Source organism: Panulirus ornatus, chromosome 7 (assembly GCF_036320965.1).
Source record: "Panulirus ornatus isolate Po-2019 chromosome 7, ASM3632096v1, whole genome shotgun sequence".
In the NCBI taxonomy this organism is placed as follows: Eukaryota; Metazoa; Arthropoda; class Malacostraca; order Decapoda; family Palinuridae; genus Panulirus; species Panulirus ornatus.
This window is the reverse complement of record NC_092230.1, coordinates 31,158,414-31,183,987: the sequence shown is the minus strand read 5'-3', so window position 1 is coordinate 31,183,987 and position 25,574 is coordinate 31,158,414. Positions and strand designations below refer to the sequence as shown.

At 41.5% G+C, this 25,574-nt stretch overlaps 1 protein-coding gene across 2 annotated transcripts in view; it reads right to left on the bottom strand.

Moving 5' to 3' along the window:
* Positions 1-25,574, bottom strand: part of psidin (phagocyte signaling impaired) — a 477,751-nt gene that overhangs the window by 58,983 nt on the left and 393,194 nt on the right. For both annotated transcript variants that reach the window (XM_071663426.1, XM_071663425.1), the window contains one exon: positions 17,206-17,358. In XM_071663426.1, coding sequence (XP_071519527.1) covers positions 17,206-17,358 — 153 coding nt within the window. The remainder of the gene's footprint in view (positions 1-17,205; positions 17,359-25,574) is intronic.

The following is a 25,574-nucleotide window of genomic DNA, read 5'->3' as shown; positions in this document are numbered from 1 at the left end:
CCCCCTCACTCCTCTATTCCAAGGTGGGCAATTCAAAGCCTTTCACCTTTCCTTGTAACTTAGCTCTCTTAATTCTGGTACAAAGTGAACCTTTTTAATCTGGCAACCTTGGAACCTGGCCATTACTGGACCAAAGAAAATGCTGGAGAACAGAAATTGACCCCTAATGGAACCCCCTATGTAAATACATGCCCGACCCCTAGTCTTCCCAGCTCATTCCACATACATATTGCTATGTTATCAAAGGTAGTACAAAGCTTAAGACAGGAAATAATACAACCATTAATGCTTCAAAACAAAGTTTTTATTGTTACATCAAAAACACAACCAGATGGAGACTCCGTAATATAATGGGCAAGTGTTTTTTGTGTGTAATATGATGCCAATAAAGAGCAGATCTGTCAACATTATACACTTATTCTGGGGCTGAGTTTTCCACTGCCACTAACTGTGCAAATTCATCCACAAACTTTATCGCAGCTTTGTGATGAGTAGTTAATGTAATGAACGACCATATGTTGATAGTCGATTTTGGATGACTCTTGTTAATATTATTGTTTTATTGTTATCGGTCAAGACAGCCAGCATGCGCTACGTCAGTCCCAGCAAGGTGATGGGTAACATGTATAGGGAGAGTGTAGGTGGTCTTGGAATTATCTTTAACACCTGAAGAAGATGTTAAAGATTTTTTGGTTGGTGGATGTAGCTTATGCTGACAGCCTTAATGACCATGACAGTTGATAGGCCTAAAGCCCAAACAACCAACCAGCCAGACAAGCAGCTGGCTCATACACTCTTTCTCTACCTGTACATACTGCTGTTGGTTGTTTGATAGAGAACTGGGGTTTTTATCGATTCTTTTAATATGACCTTACACTACAAGCTCCCTTGTCAGTGCTAAGCTTTTCACTGTACACAGTATATACTGAAATTCCATGTCCACTTAAATTGTGTAACCATCCTTGCGAATATTCAGTCATAGTCTAGCTTTAGTTCTCTATAAAAAACTTTGGCCTGCTCGGTAAGCATCTCCCAAGAAATGCTTCGGCCTTCATAACATGGGAGCTTAAACCTCTTTATTAGTGCAATGTCTAATTCTGTACTCCTGGCACCTTTCAAAATTTTCCAAAACTTTAAACTTTCTGGTTTTCATTTTCAGCAAAAAACTGAATATATGGAATTAACAGGACTGTTAATCAGCTCGACTGCAGTGTAAACAGATTTTGGTGCCTTAGTGCTATTAATAGTGCCGCCCTGGTGGAAAATCCACAAACTAATGGTGGTAGATTTAAAATGAGACGGACCATGGGAGTTACCAGACCAAAGAACGCCAGATTAGAGAGGTACTACTTGTACCAACTTTGTTGCTCTCCCTTGAACCTTTTCTATTAGCTCCTTGGGCTTCTTTGGTCCTGAAGAAGCATATTCTAGTTTTGGTCATATGTAGGATAGGAACAACTTGCCAAATATTTTCTTACCCATGTATGTGAAAGCTATTCTATTCTTTCAATGTGTGTGTGTGTGTGTGTGTGTGTGTGTGTGTGTGTGTGCGCTTTTTTCCACTGTAACTGAAGTATGTACATTTTACATGTGTTTATTCAGCCTTGGATTACACTGAAGTCTTCTCCAGAATACTGACTATTGGTAGGTTAACCTGCATGTGTCTGTTACTCTCAGGTTTCCTTAGCCTGGAATTCTCATCTTGCAACTGTCATCCTCATAAATTATTACAGTGTCAAGATTACACTTGCCTTTAGTGAATCACAAGTGGTAGTACTAGATGAAATTATTTAACCTATTTAGACAGGGAACTTAAGGTTTCAGTGCATTACATATGACAGCTAGAAATGGATGTGAATGAATGTGGCCTTTTCTTTGTCTATTCTTGGCACTAACTTGCTGATGCAGGAAACAGCAAACAAGAATGAAATAAAAAAGATTAAGGAAGGGTGGCACATCATCAAGTAATGACATCCCACATGTTATGTACATAAGAAAATAAACTAAAAAGAGACTATCATGTCTCTGACTTACCTGCTTGCTGATAGCTACTCACAGAATTCTTAGGTTGCAAAGCTATTCTTAATCCACACATAACTAAGAAGAAAGCTTGAAAACTTAGAATTAACTACTGAAAAATAAAATCATGCTTACTCTGCAAAATCTATTGCTGTCAAGCTAGTACGAAGATACACCAGCAAAGAGACAGTATTACATACAAATATTTCCATATACTTCCCTTTAAAATTTTACAATCAGCTCTGCCTTCACAATGCTGCTCTTGAAGCAATGCCTGCAAGGATTTCCAAGGTACCTAAACTCTTACACTAATGCTGAAGGAATTCCCTAATGATATACAGTGATATACCAAATATAGCAGTGTTTACTCTGTGGTGAATTCCAGAATGGAAAGCCCAAACTGTGATGACGGTTTTCTGAAGAGTCAATGCATGCATGTGCACTGCCTACACCACAACACTTTCTCAATCACAAATACAGTTGATCAATTCTTTCTTGTTTTCTTACTATCTTTTAATCAAAATATCTTCGCAGCAGAAGAGGGTGTGTTGAAATGGTTTGGACACAGAGAGAGAATGAGTAAGGAAAGATTAAGAAAGAGGATATATGTGTCAGAGGTGGAGAGGAGGAGGAGCAAGACACCAAATAGGAGGTGGAAGGATGGAATGAAAGAGATTTTGAGGGATGGAGGTCTGAATATACAGGAGGGTGAAAGGTGCATAAGGAATAGAGTGAACTGGAACAATGTGGTATACCGGGGTCAACGCGCTGTCGATGGATTGAACCAGGGAAAGTGTCTGGGGAAGCAATGATGGATTGTGCGAAAGATGCTTGTGGCATGAGAAAGGTGGGAGGTGAGCAGATTAGAAAGGGTAGTGAGTGGTGGGATAAGGAAGTAAGATTGTTAGTGAAAGAGAAGAGAGAGGCATTTGGACGATTTTTGCAGGGAAGTAGTGCAAATGACTGGGAAATGTATAAAAAAAAGAGAGGCGGGAGGTCAAGAGAAAGATGCAAGAGGTGAAAAAGAGGGTAAATGAGAGTTGGGTTGAGAGAGTATCATTAAATTTTAGTGAGAATAAAAAGATGTTTTGGAGGGAGGCGAATAAAGTGTGTATGATAAGAGAACAAATGGGAACATTGGTGAAGGGGTTAATGGGGAGGTAATAACAAGATGTGGTGATGTTAGAAGGAGATGGAGTGAGTATTTTGAAGGTTTGTTGAATGTGTTAGATGATAGAGAGGCAAATATTTGGTGTTTTGGTCGAGATGGTGTGCGAAGTGAAAGGGTTTGGTAAACAGAGAAAAGGTAGCAAAAGCTTTGTGGAAGATGAAAGTCAGCAAGGCAGCAGGTTTGCATGGTAGTGCAGTGGAATTTGTTAAGAAAGGGGGTGACTGTGTTGTTGACTGGTTGGTGAGGATATTCAGTGTATGTATGGCTCATGGTGATGTGCGGAAGATGAAAGTCGGCAAGGCAGCAGGTTTGCATGGTAGTGCAGTGGAACTTGTTAAGAAAGGGGGTGACTGTGTTGTTGACTGGTTGGTGAGGATATTCAGTATATGTATGGCTCATGGTGATGTGCCCGAGGATTGGCAGAATGCATGCATAGTGCCACTGTACAAAGGCAAAGGGGATACAGGTGAGTGTTCAAATTACAGAGTATGTTGAGTATTCTGGGGAAATTATACGGGAAGGTATTGATTGAGAGGGTGAAGGCATGTACAGAGCATCAGATTGGGGAAGAGCAGTGTGGTGTCAAAAGTGGTAGAGGATGTGTGGATCAGGTGTTTGGTTTGAAGAATGTATGTGAAAAATACTTAGAAAAACAAATGGATTTGTAAGTAGCATTTATGGATCTGGAGAAGGCATATGACAGAGCTGATAGAGATGCTCTGTGGAAGGTATTAAGAGTATATGGTGTGGGAGGCAAGGTGCTGGAAGTAGTGAAAAGTTTTTATTGAGGATGTAAGGCATGTGTACAAGCAGGAAGAGTGGAAAGTGATTGGTTCTCAGTGAATGTCAGTTTACAGGAGAGGTGCGTGGTGTCTTCATGGTTGTTTAATTTGTTCATGCATGGGGTTGTTAGGGAGATGAATGCATGAGTTTTGGAGAGAGGGGCAAGTATGCAGTCTGTTGTGGATGAGAGAGCTTGGGAAAAGAGTCATTAGTTGTTCGCTGATGATACAGCATTGGTGGCTGATTTAGGTGAGAAACTGCAGAAGCTGGTGACTGAGTTTGCTAAAGTGTGTGGAAGAAAAAAGCTGAGAGTAAATGTGAATATGAGCAAGGTTATTAGGTAGAGCAGGGTTGAGGGACAAGTCAATTGGGAGGTAAGTTTACATGGAGAAATACTGGAGGAAGTGAAGTGTTTTAGATATCTGGGAGTGGATATGTATGTAGCATTTATGGATCTGGAGAAGGCATATGATAGAGTTGATAGAGATGCTCTGTGGAAGGTATCAAGAGTATATGGTGTGGGAGGTAAGTTCCTAGAAGCAGTGAAAAGTTTTTATAGAGGATGTAAAGCATGTGTACAAGTAGGAAGAGAGGAAAGTGATTGGTTCCCAGTGAATGTCGGTTTGCGGCAGTGGTGCGTGATGTCGCCATGGTTGTTTAATTTGTTTATGGATGGAGTTGTCAGGGAGATGAATGCAAGAGTTTTGGAGAGAGAGGCAAGTATGCAGTCTGTTGTGGATGAGAGGGCTTGGGAAGTGAGTCAGTTATTGTTCTCTGATGATACAAATTAGTGGCTGATTTGAGTGAGAAACTGCAGAAGTTGGTGACTGACTTTGGTAAAGTGTGTGAAAGAAGAAAGCTGAGAGTAAATGTGAATAAGAGCAAGGTTATTAGGTTCAGTAGGGTTGAGGGACAAGTAAATTGGGAGGTAAGTTTGAAGGGAGAAAAACTGGAGGAAGTGAAGTGTTTTAGATATCTGGGAGTGGATTTGGCAGTGGACAGAACCATGGAAGAGGAAATGAGTCACAGGGTGGGGAAGGGAGCCAAGATTCTGGGAGTGTGGAAGAATGTGTGGAGGGTGAGAATGTTATCTTGGGGAGCAAAAATGGGAATGTTTGAAGGAATAGCGGTTCCAACAATGCTATATGGTTGTGAGGCATGGGCTGTAGATAGAGTTGTGTGGAGGAGGGTGGATGTGCTGGAAATGAGATGTTTGAGGACAACCTGTGGTGTGAGGTAGTTTGATCAAGTAAGTAATGAAAGGGTAAGAGAGATGTGTGGTAATAAAAAGAGTGTGTTGAGAGAGCAGAAGAGGGTGCATTGAAATGGTTTGGTCACATGGAAAGAATGAGAGGAAAGACTGACAAAGAGGATATATGTGTCAGAGGTGCAGGGAACAAGGAGAAGTGGGAGACAAAATTGGAGGTGGAAGGATGGAGTTAAAATGATTTTGAGCAATCAGGGCCTGAACATGGAGGAGGGTAAAAGGCTTGCAAGGAATAGAGTAAATTGGAACGATGTGGTATACCAGGGTTAATGTGCTGTCAATGGATTGAACCAGGGAATGTGAAGAGTCTGTGGTAAACCATGGAAAGTTTTGTGGGGCCTGGATGTGGAAAGGGAGCTGTGGTTTCAGTGCATAACACATGACAGCTAGAGACTGAGTGTGAACAAATGTGGCCTTTGTTGTCTTTTCCTACCGCTACCTCGTGCGCATGCGGGGTGAGGGGGGGGGTGCCATTTCATGTGTGGCGGGATGGAGTTGGGAATGGATGAAGGCAGCATGTACGAAAATGTTCATGTGTATATATGTATATTTCTGTGTATGTATATGTTGAAATGTATAGGTTTGCATATGTGCATCTGTGGGTGTTTATGTATATACATGTGTATGTGGGTGGGTTGGCCCATTCTATCGTCTGTTTCCTTGCGCTACCTCGCTAACGTGGGAGACAGCGATGAAGTATAATAACAATAAATAATATATATATATTCCCCACGTGTCATAGAAGGTGACTAAAGGGGACGGGAGCGAGAGGCTAGAAACCCTCCCCTCCTTGTATTTCAACTTTCTAAATGGGGAAACAGAAGGAGTCATGCAGGGAGTGCTCATCTTCCTCGAAGGCTCAGATTAGGGTGTCTAAATATGTGTGGATGTAACCAAGAGGAGAAAAAAGGAGAGATAGGTAGTATGTTTGAGGAAAGGAACCTGGATGTTTTGGCTCTGAGTGAAATGAAGCTTAAGGGTAAAGGGAAAGAGTGGTTTGGGAATGTTTTGGGAGTAAAGTCAGGGGTTTGTGAGAGGACAAGAGCAAATAAAGGAGTAGCACTACTCCTGAAAAGAGTTGTGGAAGTATGTGATAGAGTGTAAGAAAGTAAACTCTAGACTGATACGGGGTAAAACTGAAAGTGGATGGAGAGAGATGGGTGATTATCGGTGCCTAAGCACCTGGGCATGAGAAGAAAGATCATGAAAGGCAAGTGTTTTGGGAGCAGCTGAGTGAGTGTGTTAGTAGTTTTGATGCACAAGACCAAGTTACAGTGATGGGTAATTTGAATGCAAAGGTGAGTAATGTGGCAGTTGAGGGAAAAACTGGTGTACATGGAGTGTTCAGTGTTGTGAATGGAAATGGTGAAGAGCTTGTAGATTTGTGTGCTGAAAAAGGACTGGTGACTGGGAATACCTGGTTCAAAAAGAGAGATATACATAAGTATAAGTATGTAAGTAGGAGAGATGGCCAGAGAGCATTATTGGATTATGTGTTAATTGATAGGCGTGTGAAAGAGAGACTTTTGGATGTTAATGTGCTGAGAGGTGCAACTGGAGGGGTGTCTGATCATTATCTTGTGGAGGTGAAGGTGAAGATTTGTAGAGGTTTTCAGAAAAGATATGAAAATGTTGGGGTGAAGAGAGTGGTGAGAGTAAGTGAGCTTAGGTAAGAGACTTGTGTGAAGAAGTACCAGGAGAGACTGAGTGCAGAATGGAAAAAGGTGAGAGCAAAGAACGTAAGGGGAGTGGGAGAGGAATGGGATGTATTTAGGGAAGCAATGATGGCTTGTGCATAAGATGCTTGTGGCATGAGAAGTGTGGGAAGTGGGCAGACTAGAAAGGGTAGTGAGTGGTGGGATGAAGAAGTGAGATTATTAGTGAAAGAGAAGAAACAGGCATTTGGACGAGCTTTGCAGGGAAATAGTGCAAATGACTGGGAGATGTATAAAAGAACAAGGCAGGAGGTCAAGAGAAAGGTGCAAGAGGTGAAAAAGAGGGCAAATGAGAGTTCCGGTGAGAGAGTATAATTAAATTCTAGGAAGAATAAACAGATGTTTTGTAAGGAGGTAAATAAAGTGAGTAACACAAGAAAACAAATGGGAACATCGGTGAAGGGGACTAATGTGGTGATATGAGAAAATGGAGTGAGTATTTTGAAGGTTTGTTGAATGTGTTAGATGATAAGAGTGGCAGATACAGGGTGTTTTGGTTGAGGTGGTGTGCGAAGTGAGAGGGTCAGGGAGAATGCTTTGGTAAACAGAGAAAAGGTAGTGAAAGCTTTGCGGGAAGATGAAAGCTGGCAAGGCAGCGGGTCTGGATGGTATTGCAGTGGAATTCAATAAAAATGGGGGTGACTGTGTTGACTGGTTATTGAGGATATTCAATGTATGTATGGCTCATGGTGAAGTGACTGAGGATTGGAAGAATGCTTGCATAGTGCCACTGAACAAAGGCAAAGGGGTTAAAAGTGAGTGTTCAAATTAAAGAGGTATAAGTTTCTTTGAGTATTCCTTGGAAATCATATGGGAGGGTATTAACTGAGAGGGTGAAGGCATGTACAGAACATCAGACTGGGGAAGAGCAGTGTGGTTTCAGATGTGGTAGAGGATGTGTGGAGCAGGTGTTTGCTTTGAAGAATGTATGTGAAAATACTTAGAAAAACAAATGGATTTGAATGTAGCATTTATGGACCTGGAGAAGGCATATGACAGAGTTGATAGAGATGCTCTGTGGAAGGTATTAAGAGTATATGGTGTGGAAGGCAAGTTGCTAGAAGCAGTGAAAAAATCTTATCGAGGATGTAAAGCATGTGTATGAGTTTGAAGAGAGGAAAGGGATTGGTTTCCAGGGAATGTCGGTTTGTGGCAGGGGTGCGTGATGTCTCCATGGTTGTTTAATTTGTTTATGGATGGGGTTATTAGGAATGCGAATGCAAGAGTTTTGGGGAGAAGGGCAATTATATAGTCTGTTGTGGATGAGAGGGCTTAGGAAGTGAGTCAGTTGTTGTTTGCTGATGACACAGCAATGGTGGCTGATTCGGGTGAGAAACTGAAGAAGCTGGTGACTGAGTTTGGTACAGTACGTGAAAGAAGAAAGCTGAGAGTAAATGTGAATAAGAACAAAGTTATAAGGTACATTAGGGTTGAGGGACAAGTCAATTGAGAGGTAAGTTTGAATGGAGAAAAACTGGAGGAAGTGAAGTGTTTTAGATATCTGGGAGTGGATTTGGCAGCTGATGGAACCATGGAAGTGGAAATGAGTCACAGGGTGGGGAGGGGGACTAAGGTTCTGGGAGCTTTGAAGAATGTGTGGAAGGCGACAACATTGTCTCGGAAAGAAAAAAATGGGTATGTTTGAAGGAACAGTGGTTCCAACAATATTCTATGGTTACGAGGTGTGGGCTGTAGATGGGGTTGTGTGGAGGAGGGTTGATGTGCTGGAAATGAGATGTTTGAGGACAATATGTGGTGTGAGGTAGTTTGACAGAGTAAGTAATGAAAGGGTAAGAGAGGTATGTGGTAATAAAAAGATTGTGGTTGAGAAAGCAGAAGAGGGTGTATGGAAATGGTTTGGTCACATGGAGAGAATGAGAGAGGAAAGATTGACAAAGAGGATATATGTGTCAGAGGTGGAGGGAATGAAGAGAAGTCGGAGACCAAATTGGAGGTGGAAGGATGGAGTGAAAAAGATTTTGAGTGATCGGGGCCTGAACATGCAGGAGGGTGAAAGGCGTGCAAGGAATAGAGTGAATTGAACAATGTGGTATACCGGAGTCGACGTGCTGTCAATGGATTGAACCAGGGCATGTGAAGCGTCTGGGGTAAATCATGGAAAGCTTTGTAGGGCCTGGACGTGGAAAGGGAGCTGTGGTTTTGGTGCATTATACATGACAACTAGAAACTGAGAGTGAACGAATGCGGCCTTCGTTGTCTTTTCCTAGCGCTACATAGCGCGCGCGCATGTGTGTGTGTGTGTGTGTGTGTAATTTTATGTGGCAGGGTGGTTACAGGAATGAATGAAGGCAGCAAGTATGAATTATGTACATGTGTATATATGTATATGTCTGAGTATGTATATTTATGTATACGTTGAAATGTATGGGTATGTATATGTGTGTGTGTGTGGATGTGTATGTATGTACATGTGTATGTGGTTGGGTTGGGCCATTCTTCCATCTGTATCCTTACGCTACCTCACTAACGCGGGAACAAGCGACAAAGTATAATAATAATAATAATAATAATAACAATAATAATAATAATAATAATAATAATAAAGCAAAAGGATTTGAAAAGCAAATGAATGTGTACATAGTATCTATGGACCTGGAGAAGGAATGTGATAGAGTTGATAGAGATGCTCTATGGAAGGTATTAAGAATATATAGAGTGGGAGGCAAGCTGTTAGAGGCAGTGAAAAGTTTTTATTGAGGATGTAAGGCATGTGTACGAGTAGGAAGAGAGGAAAGTGATTGGTTCTCAGTGAATGCTGGTTTGCAGCAGGGCTGCATGATGTCTCCATGTTCGTTTAATTCATTTAAAGATGGGGTTGTTAGGGAGGTGAATGCAAGAGTTTTGGAAAGGAGCAATTATACAGTCTGTTGTGGATGAGAGAGCTTGGGAAGTGAGTCAGTTGTTGTTTGCTGATGATAAAGTGCTGGTGGCTGATTCGGGTGAGAAACTGCAGAAGCTGGTGACTGAGTTTGGTAAAGTGTGTGAAAGAAGAAAGCTGAGAGTAAATGTGAATAAGAGCAAGGTTATTAGGTACAGTAGGGTTGAGGGACAAGTCAATTGGGAGGTAAGTTTGAATGGAGAAAAACTGGAGGAAGTGAAGTGTTTTAGATATCTGGGAGTGGATTTGGCAGTGGATGGAACCATGGAAGCGGAAGTGAATCATAGGGTGGGGGAGTGGGCAAAAGTTCTGGGAGCGTTGAAAAATGTGTGGAAGTTCAGAACATTATCTTGGAAAGCAAAGATGGATATATTTGAAGGTATAGTGGTTCCTACAATGTTATATGGGAGCGACGCATGGCCTAGAGTTGTGCAGAGGAGGGTGGGTGTGCTGGAAATGAGATATTTGAGGACAATATGTGGTGTGAGGTGGTTCGATCAAGTAAGTATAGAAAGGGTAAGAGAGATGTGTGGTAATAAAAAGAGTGTGGTTGAGAGAGCAGAAGAGGGTGTTTTGAAATGGTTTGGTCACATGGAGAGAATGAGTGAGGTAAGATTGACAAAGAGGATATATGTGTCAGAGGTGGAGGGAACAAGAAGTGGGAGACCATTGGAGGTGGAAAGATGGAGTGAAAAAGATTTTGAGTGATGGGGGTCTGAACATGCAGGAGGGTGAAAGGCATGCAAGGAATAGAGTAAATTGGAACGATGAGGTATACCGGGGTCGACATGCTGTCAATGGATTGAACCAAGGCATGTGAAGCGTCTGGGGTAAAGCAAGGAAAGTTCTGTGGGGCCTGGATGTGGAAACGGAGCTATGGTTTCAGTGCATTATACATGATAGTTAGAGACTGAGTGTGAATGAAAGTGGCCTTTGTAGTCTTTTCCTAGTGCTACCTCGTGCATATGTGGGGGGAAGGGTGTTTTTAATTTCATGTGTGGTGGGGTGGCGACAGGAATGAATAAGGGCAGACAGTATGAATTATATACACATGTATATATGTATATGTCTGTCTGTATATAAATGTATACGTTGAGATGTATAGGTATGTATATGTGCGTGTGTGGATGTGTATGTATATACATGTGTATGTGGGTGGGTTGGGCCATTCTTTCATCTGTTTCCTTGTGCTACCTCGCTAATGCGGGAGACAGTGCCAAAGTATAATAAAATATAATATAATATGGCAAATAGTATGAAAGAAGGAAATATATATGTATATATATATATATATATATATTCCTGGTAAATTATATGGGAGGGTATTGATTGAGAGGGTGAAGGCATGTACAGAGCATCAGATTGGGGAAGAGCAGTGTGGTTTCAGAAGTGGTAGAGGATGTGTGGATCAGGTGTTTGCTTTGAAGAATGTATGTGAGAAATACTTAGAAAAGCAAATGGATTTGTATGTAGCATTTATGGATCTGGAGAAGGCATATGATAGAGCTGATAGAGATGCTCTGTGGAAGGTATTAAGAATATATGGTGTGGGAGGCAAGTTGTTAGAAGTAGTGAAAAGTTTTTATCGAGGATGTAAGGCATGTGTACGTGTAGGAAGAGAGGAAAGTGATTTGTTCTCAGTGAATGTAGGTTTGCGGCAGGGGTGTGTGACTGTCTCCATGGTTGTTTAATTTGTTTATGGATGGGGTTGTTAGGGAGGTAAATGCAAGACTTTTGGAGCAAGTATGAAGTCTGATGGGGATGAGAGAGCTTGGGAAGTGAGTCAGTTGTTGTTTGCTGATGATACAGTGCTGGTGGCTGATTCATGTGAGAAACTGCAGAAGCTGGTGACTGAGTTTGGTAAAGTGTGTGAAAGAAGAAAGTTAAGAGTAAATGTGAATAAGAGCAATGTTATTAGGTACAGTAGGGTTGAGGGTCAAGTCAATTGGGAGGTAAGTTTGAATGGAGCAGAACTGAAGGAAGTAAAGTGTTTTAGATATCTGGGAGTGGATCTGGCAGCGGATGGAACCATGGAAGCGGAAGTGGATCATAGGTGGGGGAGGGGGCAAAAATCCTGGGAGCCTTGAAGAATGTGTGGAATCGAGAACATTATCTCGGAAAGCAAAAATGGGTATGTTTGAGGGAATAGTGGTTCCAACAATGTTGTATGGTTGCGAGGCATGGGTTATGGATAGAGTTGTGTGCAGGAGGATGGATGTGCTGGAAATGAGATATTTGAGGACAATGTGTGGTGTGAGGTGGTTTGATCGAGTAAGTAACGTAAGGGTAAGAGAGATGTGTGGAAATAAAAAGAGTGTGGTTGAGAGAGCATAAGAGGGTGTTTTGAAATGGTTTGGGCACATGGAGAGAATGAGTGAGGAAAGATTGACCAAGAGGATATATGTGTCGGAGGTGGAGGGAACGAGGAGAAGTGGGAGACCAAATTGGAGGTGGAAAGATGGGGTGAAAAAGATTTTGTGTGATCGGGGCCTGAACATGCAGGAGGGTGAAAGGAGGGCAAGGAATAGAGTGAATTGGATCAATGTGGTATACCGGGGTTGACGTGCTGTCAGTGGATTGAATCAGGGCATGTGAAGCGTCTGGGGTAAACCATGGAAAGCTGTGTAGGTATGTATATTTGCGTGTGTGGACGTATGTATATACATGCGTATGGGGGTGGGTTGGGCCATTTCTTTCGTCTGTTTCCTTGCGCTACCTCGCTAAGGCGGGAGACAGCAAAAAAAAAAAAAATATATATATATATATTGACTTGACCCTCAACCCTACTGTACCTAATAACATTGCTCTTATTCACATTTACTCTTCACTTTCTTCTTTCACACACTTTACCAAACTCAGTCACCAGCTTCTGCAGTTTCTCACATGAATCAGCTACCAGCGCTGTATCATCAGCGAACAACAACTGACTCACTTCCCAAACTCTCTCATCCCCATCAGACTTCATACTTGCTCCAAAAGTCTTGCATTTACCTCCCTAACAACCCCATCCATAAACAAATTAAACAACCATGGAGACATCACACACCCCTGCCGCAAACCTACATTCACTGAGAACCAATCACTTTCCTCTCTTCCTACACGTACACATGCCTTACATCCTCGATAAAAACTTTTCACTGCTTCTAACAACTTGCCTCCCACACCATATATTCTTAATACCTTCCACAGAGCATCTCTATCAACTCTATCATATGCCTTCTCCAGATCCATAAATGCTACATACAAATCCATTTGCTTTTCTAAGTATTTCTCACATACATTCTTCAAAGCAAACACCTGATCCACACATCCTCTACCACTTCTGAAACCACACTGCTCTTCCCCAATCTGATGCTCTGTACATGCCTTCACCCTCTCAATCAATACCCTCCTATATAATTTACCAGGAATACTCAACAAACCTATACCTCTGTAATTTGAGCACTCACTCTTATCCCCTTTGGCTTTGTACAATGGCACTATGCACGCATTCCGCCAATCCTCAGGCACCTCACCATGAGTCATACATACATTAAATAACCTTACCAACCAGTCAATAATACAGTCACCCCCTTTTTTAATAAATTCCACTGCAATACCATCCAAACCTGCTGCCTCGCCGGCTTTCATCTTCCGCAAAGCTTTTACTACCTCTTCTCTGTTTACCAAATCATTTTCCCTAACCCTCTCACTTTGCACACCACCTCAACCAAAACACCCTATATCTGCCACTCTATCATCAAACACATTCAACAAACCTTCAAAATACTCACTCCATCTCCTTCTCACATCACCACTACTTGTTATCACCTCCCCATTTGCGCCCTTCACTGAAGTTCCCATTTGCTCCCTTGTCTTACGCACTTTATTTACCCCCTTCCAGAACATCTTTTTATTCTCCCTAATATATATATATATATATATATATATATATATATATATATATATATATATATATATACATATTTTTTTTTTTTTTTTGCTTTGTCGCTGTCTCCCGCGTTTGCGAGGTAGCGCAAGGAAACAGACGAAAGAAATGGCCCAACCCACCCCCATACACATGTATATACATACACGTCCACACACGCAAATTTACGTACCTACAAGCTTTCCATGGTTTACCCCAGACGCTTCACATGCCTTGATTCAATCCATTGCCAGCATGTCAACCCCGGTATACCACATCGCTCCAAATCACTCTATTCCTTGCCCTCCTTTCACCCTCCTGCATGTTCAGGCCCCGATCACACAAAATCTTTTTCACTCCATCTTTCCACCTCCAATTTGGTCTCCCTCTTCTCCTCGTTCCCTCCACCTCCGACACATATATTCTCTTGGTCAATCTTTCCTCACTCATTCTCTCCATGTGCCCGAACCATTTCAAAACTCCCTCTTCTGCTCTCTCAACCACGCTCTTTTTATTTCCACACATCTCTCTTACCCTTACGTTACTTACTCGATCAAACCACCTCACACCACATATTGTCCTCAAACATCTCATTTCCAGCACATCCATCCTCCTGCGCACAACTCTATCCATAGCCCACGCCTCGCAACCATACAACATTGTTGGAACCACTATTCCTTCAAACATACTCATTTTTGCTTTCCGATATAATATATATATTAGATTGTATGGGTTTTCAGAAAAGAAGAGTGAATGTTGGGGTGAAGAGGGTGGTGAGAGTAAGTGAGCTTGAGAAGGAGACCTGTGTGAGGAAGTACCAGGAGAGACTGAGTACAGAATGGAAAAAGGTGAGAACAATGGAAGTAAGGGGAGTGGGGGAGGAATGGGATGTATTTAGGGAATCAGTGATGGATTGCGCAAAAGATGCTTGTGGCATGAGAAGAGTGGGAGGTGGGTTGATTAGAAAGGGTAGTGAGTGGTGGGATGAAGAAGTAAGAGTATTAGTGAAAGAGAAGAGAGAGGCATTTGGACGATTTTTGCAGGGAAAAAATGCAATTGAGTGGGAGATGTATAAAAGAAAGAGACAGGAGGTCAAGAGAAAGGTGCAAGAGGTGAAAAAGAGGGCAAATGAGAGTTGGGGTGAGAGAGTATCATTAAATTTTAGGGAGAATAAAAAGATGTTCTGGAAGGAGGTAAATAAAGTGCGTAAGACAAGGGAGCAAATGGGAACTTCAGTGAAGGGCGCAAATGGGGAGGTGATAACAAGTAGTGGTGATGTGAGAAGGAGATGGAGTGAGTATTTTGAAGGTTTGTTGAATGTGTTTGATGATAGAGTGGCAGATATAGGGAGTTTTGGTCGAGGTGGTGTGCAAAGTGAGAGGGTTAGGGAAAATGATTTGGTAAACAGAGAAGAGGTAGTGAAAGCTTTGCGGAAGATGAAAGCCGGCAAGGCAGCAGGTTTGGATGGTATTGCAGTGGAATTTATTAAAAAAGGGGGTGACTGTATTGTTGACTGGTTGGTAAGGTTATTTAATGTATGTATGACTCATGGTGAGGTGCCTGAGGATTGGCGGAATGCGTGCATAGTGCCATTGTACAAAGGCAAAGGGGATAAGAGTGAGTGCTCAAATTACAGAGGTATAAGTTTGTTGAGTATTCCTGGTAAATTATATGGGAGGGTATTGATTGAGAGGGTGAAGGCATGTACAGAGCATCAGATTGGGGAAGAGCAGTGTGGTTTCAGAAGTGGTAGAGGATGTGTGGATCAGGTGTTTGCTTTGAAGAATGTATGTGAGAAATACTTAGAAAAGCAAATGGATTTGTATGTAGCATTTGTGGATCTGGAGAGGGCATATGATAGAGTTGATAGAGATGCTCTGTGGAAGGTATTAAGAATATATGGTGTGGGAGGAAAGTTGTTAGAAGCAGTGAAAAGTTTTTATCGAGGATGTAAGGCATGTGTACGTGTAGGAAGAGAGGAAAGTGATTGGTTCTCAGTGAATGTAGGTTTGCGGCAGGGGTGTGTGATGTCTCCATGGTTGTTTAATTTGTTTATGGATGGGGTTGTTAGGGAGGTAAATGCAAGAGTTTTGGAAAGAGGGGCAAGTATGAAGTCTGTTGGGGATGAGAGAGCTTGGGAAGTGAGTCAGTTGTTGTTCGCTGATGATACAGCGCTGGTGGCTGATTCATGTGAGAAACTGCAGAAGCTGGTGACTGAGTTTGGAAAAGTGTGTGGAAGAAGAAAGTTAAGAGTAAATGTGAATAAGAGCAAGGTTATTAGGTACAGTAGGGTTGAGGGTCAAGTCAATTGGGAGGTGAGTTTGAATGGAGAAAAACTGGAGGAAGTGAAGTGATTTAGATATCTGGGAGTGGATCTGGCAGCGGATGGAACCATGGAAGCGGAAGTGGATCATAGGGTGGGGGAGGGGGCGAAAATCCTGGGGGCCTTGAAGAATGTGTGGAAGTCGAGAACATTATCTCGGAAAGCAAAAATGGGTATGTTTGAAGGAATAGTGGTTCCAACAATGTTGTATGGTTGCGAGGCGTGGGCTATGGATAGAGTTGTGCGCAGGAGGATGGATGTGCTGGAAATGAGATGTTTGAGGACAATGTGTGGTGTGAGGTGGTTTGATCGAGTGAGTAACGTAAGGGTAAGAGAGATGTGTGGAAATAAAAAGAGCGTGGTTGAGAGAGCAGAAGAGGGTGTTTTGAAGTGGTTTGGGCACATGGAGAGAATGAGTGAGGAAAGATTGACCAAGAGGATATATGTGTCGGAGGTGGAGGGAACAAGGAGAAGAGGGAGACCAAATTGGAGGTGGAAAGATGGAGTGAAAAAGATTTTGTGTGATCGGGGCCTGAACATGCAGGAGGGTGAAAGGAGGGCAAGGAATAGAGTGAATTGGAGCGATGTGGTATACCGGGGTTGACGTGCTGTCAGTGGATTGAATCAAGGCATGTGAAGCGTCTGGGGTAAACCATGGAAAGCTGTGTAGGTATGTATATTTGCGTGTGTGGACGTATGTATATACATGTGTATGGGGGGGGGGGTTGGGCCATTTCTTTCGTCTGTTTCCTTGCGCTACCTCGCAACGCGGGAGACAGCGACAAAGTATAATAAAAAAATAAATTATATATATATATATATATATATATATATATATATATATATATATATATATATATATATATATATATATATATATATATATATATATATATATATATATATATATACACATATATGAGTGAATGGGTCTTTCTTCATGTGTTTCCTGGTGCTACCTAATTAAATGTGGGGAAACAGCGATCAAGTACAATAAAAAATAATATATCTATGAAGAATAGAGAAAAACACAATAAATCTTTACTTGAGCACTTAACAGTAAAAGAATATTCAAAACTATTCATACAAATACAAAAAAATAAATTTTTGAAAAAACAAACCTATTTTCTTTGTTGGCAGATGCTTGATCATTGCTCATTTTTGAATAACTAAGTCTACTTGCAGCTCCCACTAATCTTAACATTATATTGCGTAACTTCAGCATGGAAATATCTGCAGTGGTGATAGCCTTTATATCACTCTCTTGCAAGCATCTGAAAAGGAAAAAAGTATGAAAAAATATCAAATGGTGCTTCAAATTAGTATTATGAAAAAATGATCAAACAGGGCTTGAAATTAATAACTTAATTACATATCCACTATATCTTTCACTTCATTCTACACCCTGATAGTCAATTTCCCTACCAAAAAATGGTAAAACCAATCTAATATACATAAAAAATATACCAATAATGATCTAGGTATGGCAATCTCCAATCTTTTCAACATGCAAAAGTCTTTGTAACAGATGCAAAACTAACATCTAATATTGAAAATCAGTTTCACACATAAATAAATAAGTATACAAACTGGTGATATGAAAAAGTTGGCTCTGAGTTTGTGAAAAGCATTTCATGTTTTTGAGTTCAACCCCTCACCTACCTTCCATCATGTAGTTCCCTCAAAAATGCCATCTAATTTAGTCAGTAAGGTAAATGAACAAAACAATAATCATGCCATAGTTACGTTCAATGTGCAAAGAAATATAAAACTATAATGCATCCTTGAGAGCTGTGTGAAAAATTTTATTAAAAAAACAGTGATATAATCACCTGCAAAGCTGCTTCCTTAACCTCTCACCTATGTTGTCACTCCAACATTGCTACACTCCACAGCATGTTCTTCCACTCGAGTCTCAAAGGTCATTGGGAGGAAACCCAAGCTTACAAGGGAAGGTGGGTTGGTCAAGGAATGAGGCCAAATGAAGGATCTAACTCAAAGACATGGCATTCTACAATCTCAAACAGAATTTATGAGGTTAACCCTCACCTGCCCTCATTCATTTAGTTTTCTGACTATTGAACATGGAAGGAGGATTTACATAATAAAAAATACATGAAGTCACTAGCACTAGATGAAGACAACTTCATGGTACTTCTTTTCTATAAATGAACCCTTAGGATACTCTTCTTTTGTTGAGGTGTCTGCATGGCTTAATATTTCCTGGGTCAAATATCTTCCTCATGAGAGAAACCTTCAAGTGGATTTCAAATACCCTTCATGTCTGATGGACTTGCAAGAAATCCTTGATAGCAAGGTCTTAACCATTGAATAATTCCTCGGGTAGTGAACCCTACAGTACATCCCTGTTCAGATTAAAGGGGAAGTCATACGAACGGTTTGGGAAGAGCTTAGGAGTAAAGTCTGGTGTTGGTGTTAGGGTGGAAGCAAACGAAGGTGGTGGCATCTCTGCCAAAGTTGAAGGGACTGAGCTCCAGATTGAAGTGCATGGAAATGAAAATGGATACAATAGGTGGGTGACTGTCAGTGTCATATGCACCTAGTAGCAAGCTGAGTGAGGAGCAGAGATGGTTGTTTTGGGAGATGATTATGTCAGCAGTTCTGATGTGAAGGATCAAATTTAAGAGATGGGTGATTTGAATGAAAAAATGGGTGTAATGTGGCAAATAAGAGTTTAACTTGGGGGAGGGATGTGGTATCCTGTGTGCTGAAAATAAGACTGGTGATTGGAAATACCTGGTTTGAAAAAAAAGGGACATACATAAGAATATGTTAGTGAGCTGGTAGGTGGGCATTACTGGATTAAGTACTAAATGCCAGGTGTGTGAAAGAGAAACTCCTGGATGTAAATCTGTTGAGAGGGACAGAAAGTTGAATGTCTGATCATTTCAAGGGTGAAAGTTTATACAGGCTTTTGGAAAAGTAGAACTATTATGAGTGGAAAGATGGTGATGAAAGTGACTGAGTGAGGAAAAGAGGCTTAAGAGAGAAAATAACAGGAAAGATTGGGTAAAAAATGGCAAATGGAAGAAGTTCATAGAATTAGGGGAGTGAGCAAGAAATGGAAGGTATTTAGTAAAAGGCAGTGCTTAACTTCGTTGGTGGGATGTGTGCATATAAAAATGGATAGCGAGTGGTGGGATGAGGAAGCTAAGTTGTTTATGACGAAAAAAAAAGAAAGAGGTATGGCTGTTACCTACAAAGATGGATTGTAAGTGACTGGGAGATATACAAGTGGAAAATACAGGGGGTTAAGAAGAAGGTGCAGGAGCTGAAACAGAAGGCAAGATATGGTGTCAGAGACTAATGGTAAACTTCAGGAAGAATAAGAAAATGTTCAGAAAGGAGGAGAATAGTCCAAAAAGAACAGGAGAATAAATGGTAGCCTCAGAAAGGGGAGAAGATGGAAAAAAGGTTACAAGAAGAGTAGACGTGAAGAAAAAAAGAGTGAGGATTTTGAAGGACTGACGAATGTGTTAAATGACAGCATGGCAGTTGTAGAGTGTTTGGAACAGGAAGTAACACAAGGCAAAAACAGTCATGATAATTGGTTTGGTGAAAATGCCTAATGCAACATTAAGTATGGAAAAAGTGGCTGGAACGGATAGGACTGCAGTGGGATTCTCAAGAAACGGGATGACAGTGTTGCTGTCTTGTTGGTTAGGGTTCTCAATGTATGTGAGGTGCCAGAGGACAGATAGAATGCCTGTACAGTAAGTCCCACTGAATAAATGCAAGGAAGGAAGAAGTAAATGCCAAATTACATAGGTATAGGCTTGTTGAGTATACCTGGTAAGCTGCATGAAAGAATGGTGATCAATGGGTAATGGCATGCACATGGCATTGGACTGAGGAGAAACACTGAGGCTTCATGAGTGGTAAATGTGTGGGCTACATGTATGCTTTGAGGAATCTGTGTGAGAAATACTAAGAGAAAGAGAAGGATTTGTATGTGGCATTCAAGGATGTGGATAAAATAGGGTTGACAGAGATACTTTATTAACTCCAAAAAGACCCTAGCCGTACTTGTATGTTTCCTGGTATGGCGACCCTAGCCATATTTGTAGGGACTGCCTTTTCTCTGCCTTACAAAAACTTGAAGGTGCACTCTATAAGTACTTAGAGATGCCTTATGTCAAAAGAAACTGGAATTAACACCAAGACAAAAATAGTACAGTTATAGTTACTCACATATAACAAAGTCCTACTCAACAGGAACCTAAGCAGTACCTGTACAGGTAGCCTTTGCCTGCCATCATTTAAACTGAAAAGCACACTCTCTTAGTATGAAAAGATGCCTCAAGTTACAAGGAACTACAATTAGCACCTGGGAAAGAGATTCTTAGTGATTCAATTACCCATATAACACAATAAGAAGTGATACTGCCCTGGTCTTTGGGGCACTAATTATGGTGATAATGATTTGACAGATAATGAACTGTTAGCATTGAGAAAAGTTATCAGTCATCCACCGGGGATGGCAGAGAAAAGACAAAGATGAAAGCGTCAAGAAACATGATAAGTTGAGCTCATACAGCATACCAAATCTACCGTAAGTCTGTACAGCAACAAAAATAGATGGCTTACAAAAACTTTCCTTTTACTTCAAATTTCTTGATATCTCCTATTAACCAAGAAGATTAAAACATTCTATTTTCTAATGAACCTGTCCTGAGGGCTACCCTACATTTCCAGTCATAATCCTTTAACCCTATAACTACACATTAATATTTCCTTTCCATCCCTATGAATCTTAGTTTTTTAATCAACTAATGTATCTAACTTAAAATTTCTAATATATTCATTATTCTATTTATCTATTATACTTTGTCGCTGTCTCCCGCATTAGCAAGGTAGCGGAGGAAACAAACGAAAGAATGGCCCAACCCACCCACATACACATGTATATACATACACGTTCACACACGCACATATACATACCTATAAATCTCAACGTATACATATATATATACACACACAGACATATATATATATATATATATATATATATATTTTTTTTTTTTTTTTTTTTTTATACTTTGTCGCTGTCTCCCGCGTCTGCGAGGTAGCGCAAGGAAACAGACGAAAGAAATGGCCCAACCCCCCCCCCATACACATGTACATACACATGTCCACACACGTGTATACATACCTACACAGCTTTCCATGGTCCACCCCAGACGCCTCACATGCCTTGATTCACTCCACTGACAGCACGTCAACCCCTGTATACCACATCGCTCCAATTCACTCTATTCCTTGCCCTCCTTACACCCTCCTGCATGTTCAGGCCCCGATCACACAAAATCTTTTTCACTCCATCTTTCCACCTCCAATTTGGTCTCCCTCTTCTCCTCGTTCCCTCCACCTCCGACACATATATCCTCTTGGTCAATCTTTCCTCACTCATTCTCTCCATGTGCCCAAACCATTTCAAAACACCCTCTTCTGCTCTCTCAACCACGCTCTTTTTATTTCCACACATCTCTCTTACCCTTACGTTACTTACTCGATCAAACCACCTCACACCACACATTGTCCTCAAACATCTCATTTCCAGCACATCCATCCTCCTGCGCACAACTCTATCCATAGCCCACGCCTCGCAACCATACAACATTGTTGGAACCACTATTCCTTCAAACATACCCATTTTTGCTTTCCGAGATAATGTTCTCGACTTCCACACATTTTTCAAGGCTCCCAAAATTTTCGCCCCCTCCCCCACCCTATGATCCACTTCCGCTTCCATGGTTCCATCCGCTGACAGATCCACTCCCAGATATCTAAAACACTTCACTTCCTCCAGTTTTTCTCCATTCAAACTTACCTCCCAATTGACTTGACCCTCAACCCTACTGTACCTAATAACCTTGCTCTTATTCACATTTACTCTTAACTTTCTTCTTCCACACACTTTACCAAACTCAGTCACCAGCTTCTGCAGTTTCTCACATGAATCAGCCACCAGCGCTGTATCATCAGCGAACAACAACTGACTCACTTCCCAGGCTCTCTCATCCCCAACAGACTTCATACTTGCCCCTCTTTCCAGGACTCTTGCATTCACCTCCCTAACAACCCCATCCATAAACAAATTAAACAACCATGGAGACATCACACACCCCTGCCGCAAACCTACATTCACTGAGAACCAATCACTTTCCTCTCTTCCTACACGTACACATGCCTTACATCCTCGATAAAAACTTTTCACTGCTTCTAACAACTTGCCTCCCACACCATATATTCTTAATACCTTCCACAGAGCATCTCTATCAACTCTATCATATGCCTTCTCCAGATCCATAAATGCTACATACAAATCCATTTGCTTTTCTAAGTATTTCTCACATACATTCTTCAAAGCAAACACCTGATCCACACATCCTCTACCACTTCTGAAACCGCACTGCTCTTCCCCAATCTGATGCTCTGTACATGCCTTCACCCTCTCAATCAATACCCTCCCATATAATTTACCAGGAATACTCAACAAACTTATACCTCTGTAATTTGAGCACTCACTCTTATCCCCTTTGCCTTTGTACAGTGGCACTATGCACGCATTCCGCCAATCCTCAGGCACCTCACCATGAGTCATACATACATTAAATAACCTTACCAACCAGTCAACAATACAGTCACCCCCTTTTTTAATAAATTCCACTGCAATACCATCCAAACCTGCTGCCTTGCCGGCTTTCATCTTCCGCAAAGCTTTTACTACCTCTTCTCTGTTTACCAAATCATTTTCCCTAACCCTCTCACTTTGCACACCACCTCGACCAAAACACCCTATATCTGCCACTCTGTCATCAGACACATTCAACAAACCTTCAAAATACTCATTCCATCTCCTTCTCACATCACCACTACTTGTTATCACCTCCCCATTTACGCCCTTCACTGAAGTTCCCATTTGCTCCCTTGTCTTACGCACCCTATTTACCTCCTTCCAGAACATCTTTTTATATATATATATATATATATATATATATATATACATGTACATAATTCATACTGTCTGCCCTTATTCATTCCTGTCGCCACCCCACCACACATGAAATGACAACCCCCTCCCCCCACATGTGCATGAAGTATCGCTAGGAAAAGACAACAAAGGCCACATTCGTTCACGCTCAGTCTCTAGCTGTCATGTATAATGCGCCGAAACCACAGCTCCCTTTCCACATCCAGGCCTAACAGAACTTTCCATGGTTTAACCCAGACGCTTCACATGCCCTGGTTCAATCCACTGACAGCACGTCGACCCCAGTATACCACATCGTTCCAATTCATTCTATTCCTTGCACGCCTTTCACCCTCCTGCATGTTCAGGCCCCAATCACTCAAAATCTTTTTCACTCCATCTTTCCACCTCCAATTTGGTCTCCCACTTCTCCTCGTTCCCTCCACCTCTGACACATAAATACTCTGTCAATCTTTCCTCACTCATTCTCTCCATGTGGCCAAACCATTTCAAAACACCCTCTTCTGCTCTTTCAACCACACCCTATTTATTACCACACATCTCTCTTACCCTTTCATTACTTAATCGATCAAACCACCTCACACCACATATTGTCCTCAAACATCTCATTTCCAGCACATCCATCCTCCTCCGCACAACTCTATCTATAGCCCACGCCTCGCAACCATGTAACATTGTTAGAACCACTATTCCTTCAAACATACCCATTTTTGCTTTCCAAGATAACATTCTCGACTTCCACACATTCTTCAACACTCCCAGAACTTTCGCCCCCTCCCTCACCCTATGATTCACTTCCGCTTCCATGGTACCATCCACTGCCAAATCCATTCCCAGATATCTAAAGCACTTCACTTCCTCCAGTTTTTCTCCATTCAAACTTACCTCCCAATTGACTTGTCCTTCAACCCTACTGTACCTAATAACCTTGCTCTTATTCACATTTACTCTCAACTTTCTTCTTTCACACACTTTACCAAACTCAGTCACCAGCTTCTGCAGTTTCTCACCCGAATCAGCCACCAGTGCTATATCATCAGGGAACAACAACTGACTCACTTCCAAGCTCTCTCATCCACAACAGACTGCATACTTGCCCCTCTTTCCAAAACTCTTGCATTCACCTCCCTAACAACCCCATCCATAAACAAATTAAACAACCATGGAGACATCACGCACCCCTGCCGCAAAACAAAACATTCACTGAGAACCAATCACTTTCCTTTCTTCCTACACGTACACATGCCTTACATCCTCGATAAAAACTTTTCACTGCTTCTAACAACTTGCCTCCCACACCATATATTCTTAATACCTTCCACACAGCATCTCTATCATTTCTATCATAAGCCTTCTCCAAATCCATAAATGCTACATACAAATCCATTTGCTTTTCTAAGTATTTTTCACATACATTCTTCAAAGCAAACACCTGATCCACACATCCTCTACCACTTCTGAAGCCACACTGCTCTTCCCCAATCTGATGTTCTGTACATGCCTTCACCCTCTCGATCAATACCCTCCCATGTACTTTCCCAGGAATACTCAACAAACTTATACCTCTGTAATATGAGCACTCACCTTTATCCCCTTTGCCTTTGTACAATGGCACTATGCAAGCATTCCGCCAATCCTCAGGCACCTCACCATGAGACATACATACATTAAATAACCTTACCAACCAATCAACAATACAGTCACCCCCTTTTTTAATAAATTCCACCGCAATACCATCCAAACCCACTACCTTGCCGGCTTTCATCTTCCGGAAGGCTTTTACTACCTCTTCTCTGTTTGCTAAATCATTCTCCCTAACCCTCTCACTTTACACACCACCTCCACCAAAACTCCCTATATCTGCCACTCTATTATCAAACACATTCAACAAACCTTCAAAATACTCACTCCATCTCCTTCTCACGTCACCACTACTTGTTATCACCTCCGTATTAGCCCCCTTCACTGATGTTCCCATTTGTTCCCTTGTCTTACGCACTTTATTTACCTCCTTCTAAAACATCTTTTTATTCTCCCTAAAATTTAATAATACTCTCTCACCCTAACTCTCATTTGCCCTCTTTTTCACCACTTGCACCTTTCTCTTGACCTCCTGCCTCTTTCTTTTATACATCTCCCACTCATTTGCATTATTTCCCTACAAAAATTGTCCAAATGCCTCTCTCTTCTCTTTCACTAACAATCTTACCTTCTTCATCCCACCACTCACTACCCTTTCTAGTCTGCCCACCTTCCACGCTTCTCATGCCACGAGCATCTTTTGTGCAAGCCATCACTGCTTCCCTAAATACATCCCATTCCTCCTCTCCTACTCCTCTTACCTCCTTTGTTCTCACCTTTTTCCATTCTGTACTCAGTCTCTCCTGGTACTTTCTCACACAAGTCTCCTTCCCAAGGTCACTTACTCTCACCACTCTCTTCAACCCAACATTCTCTCTTCTTTTCTGAAAACCT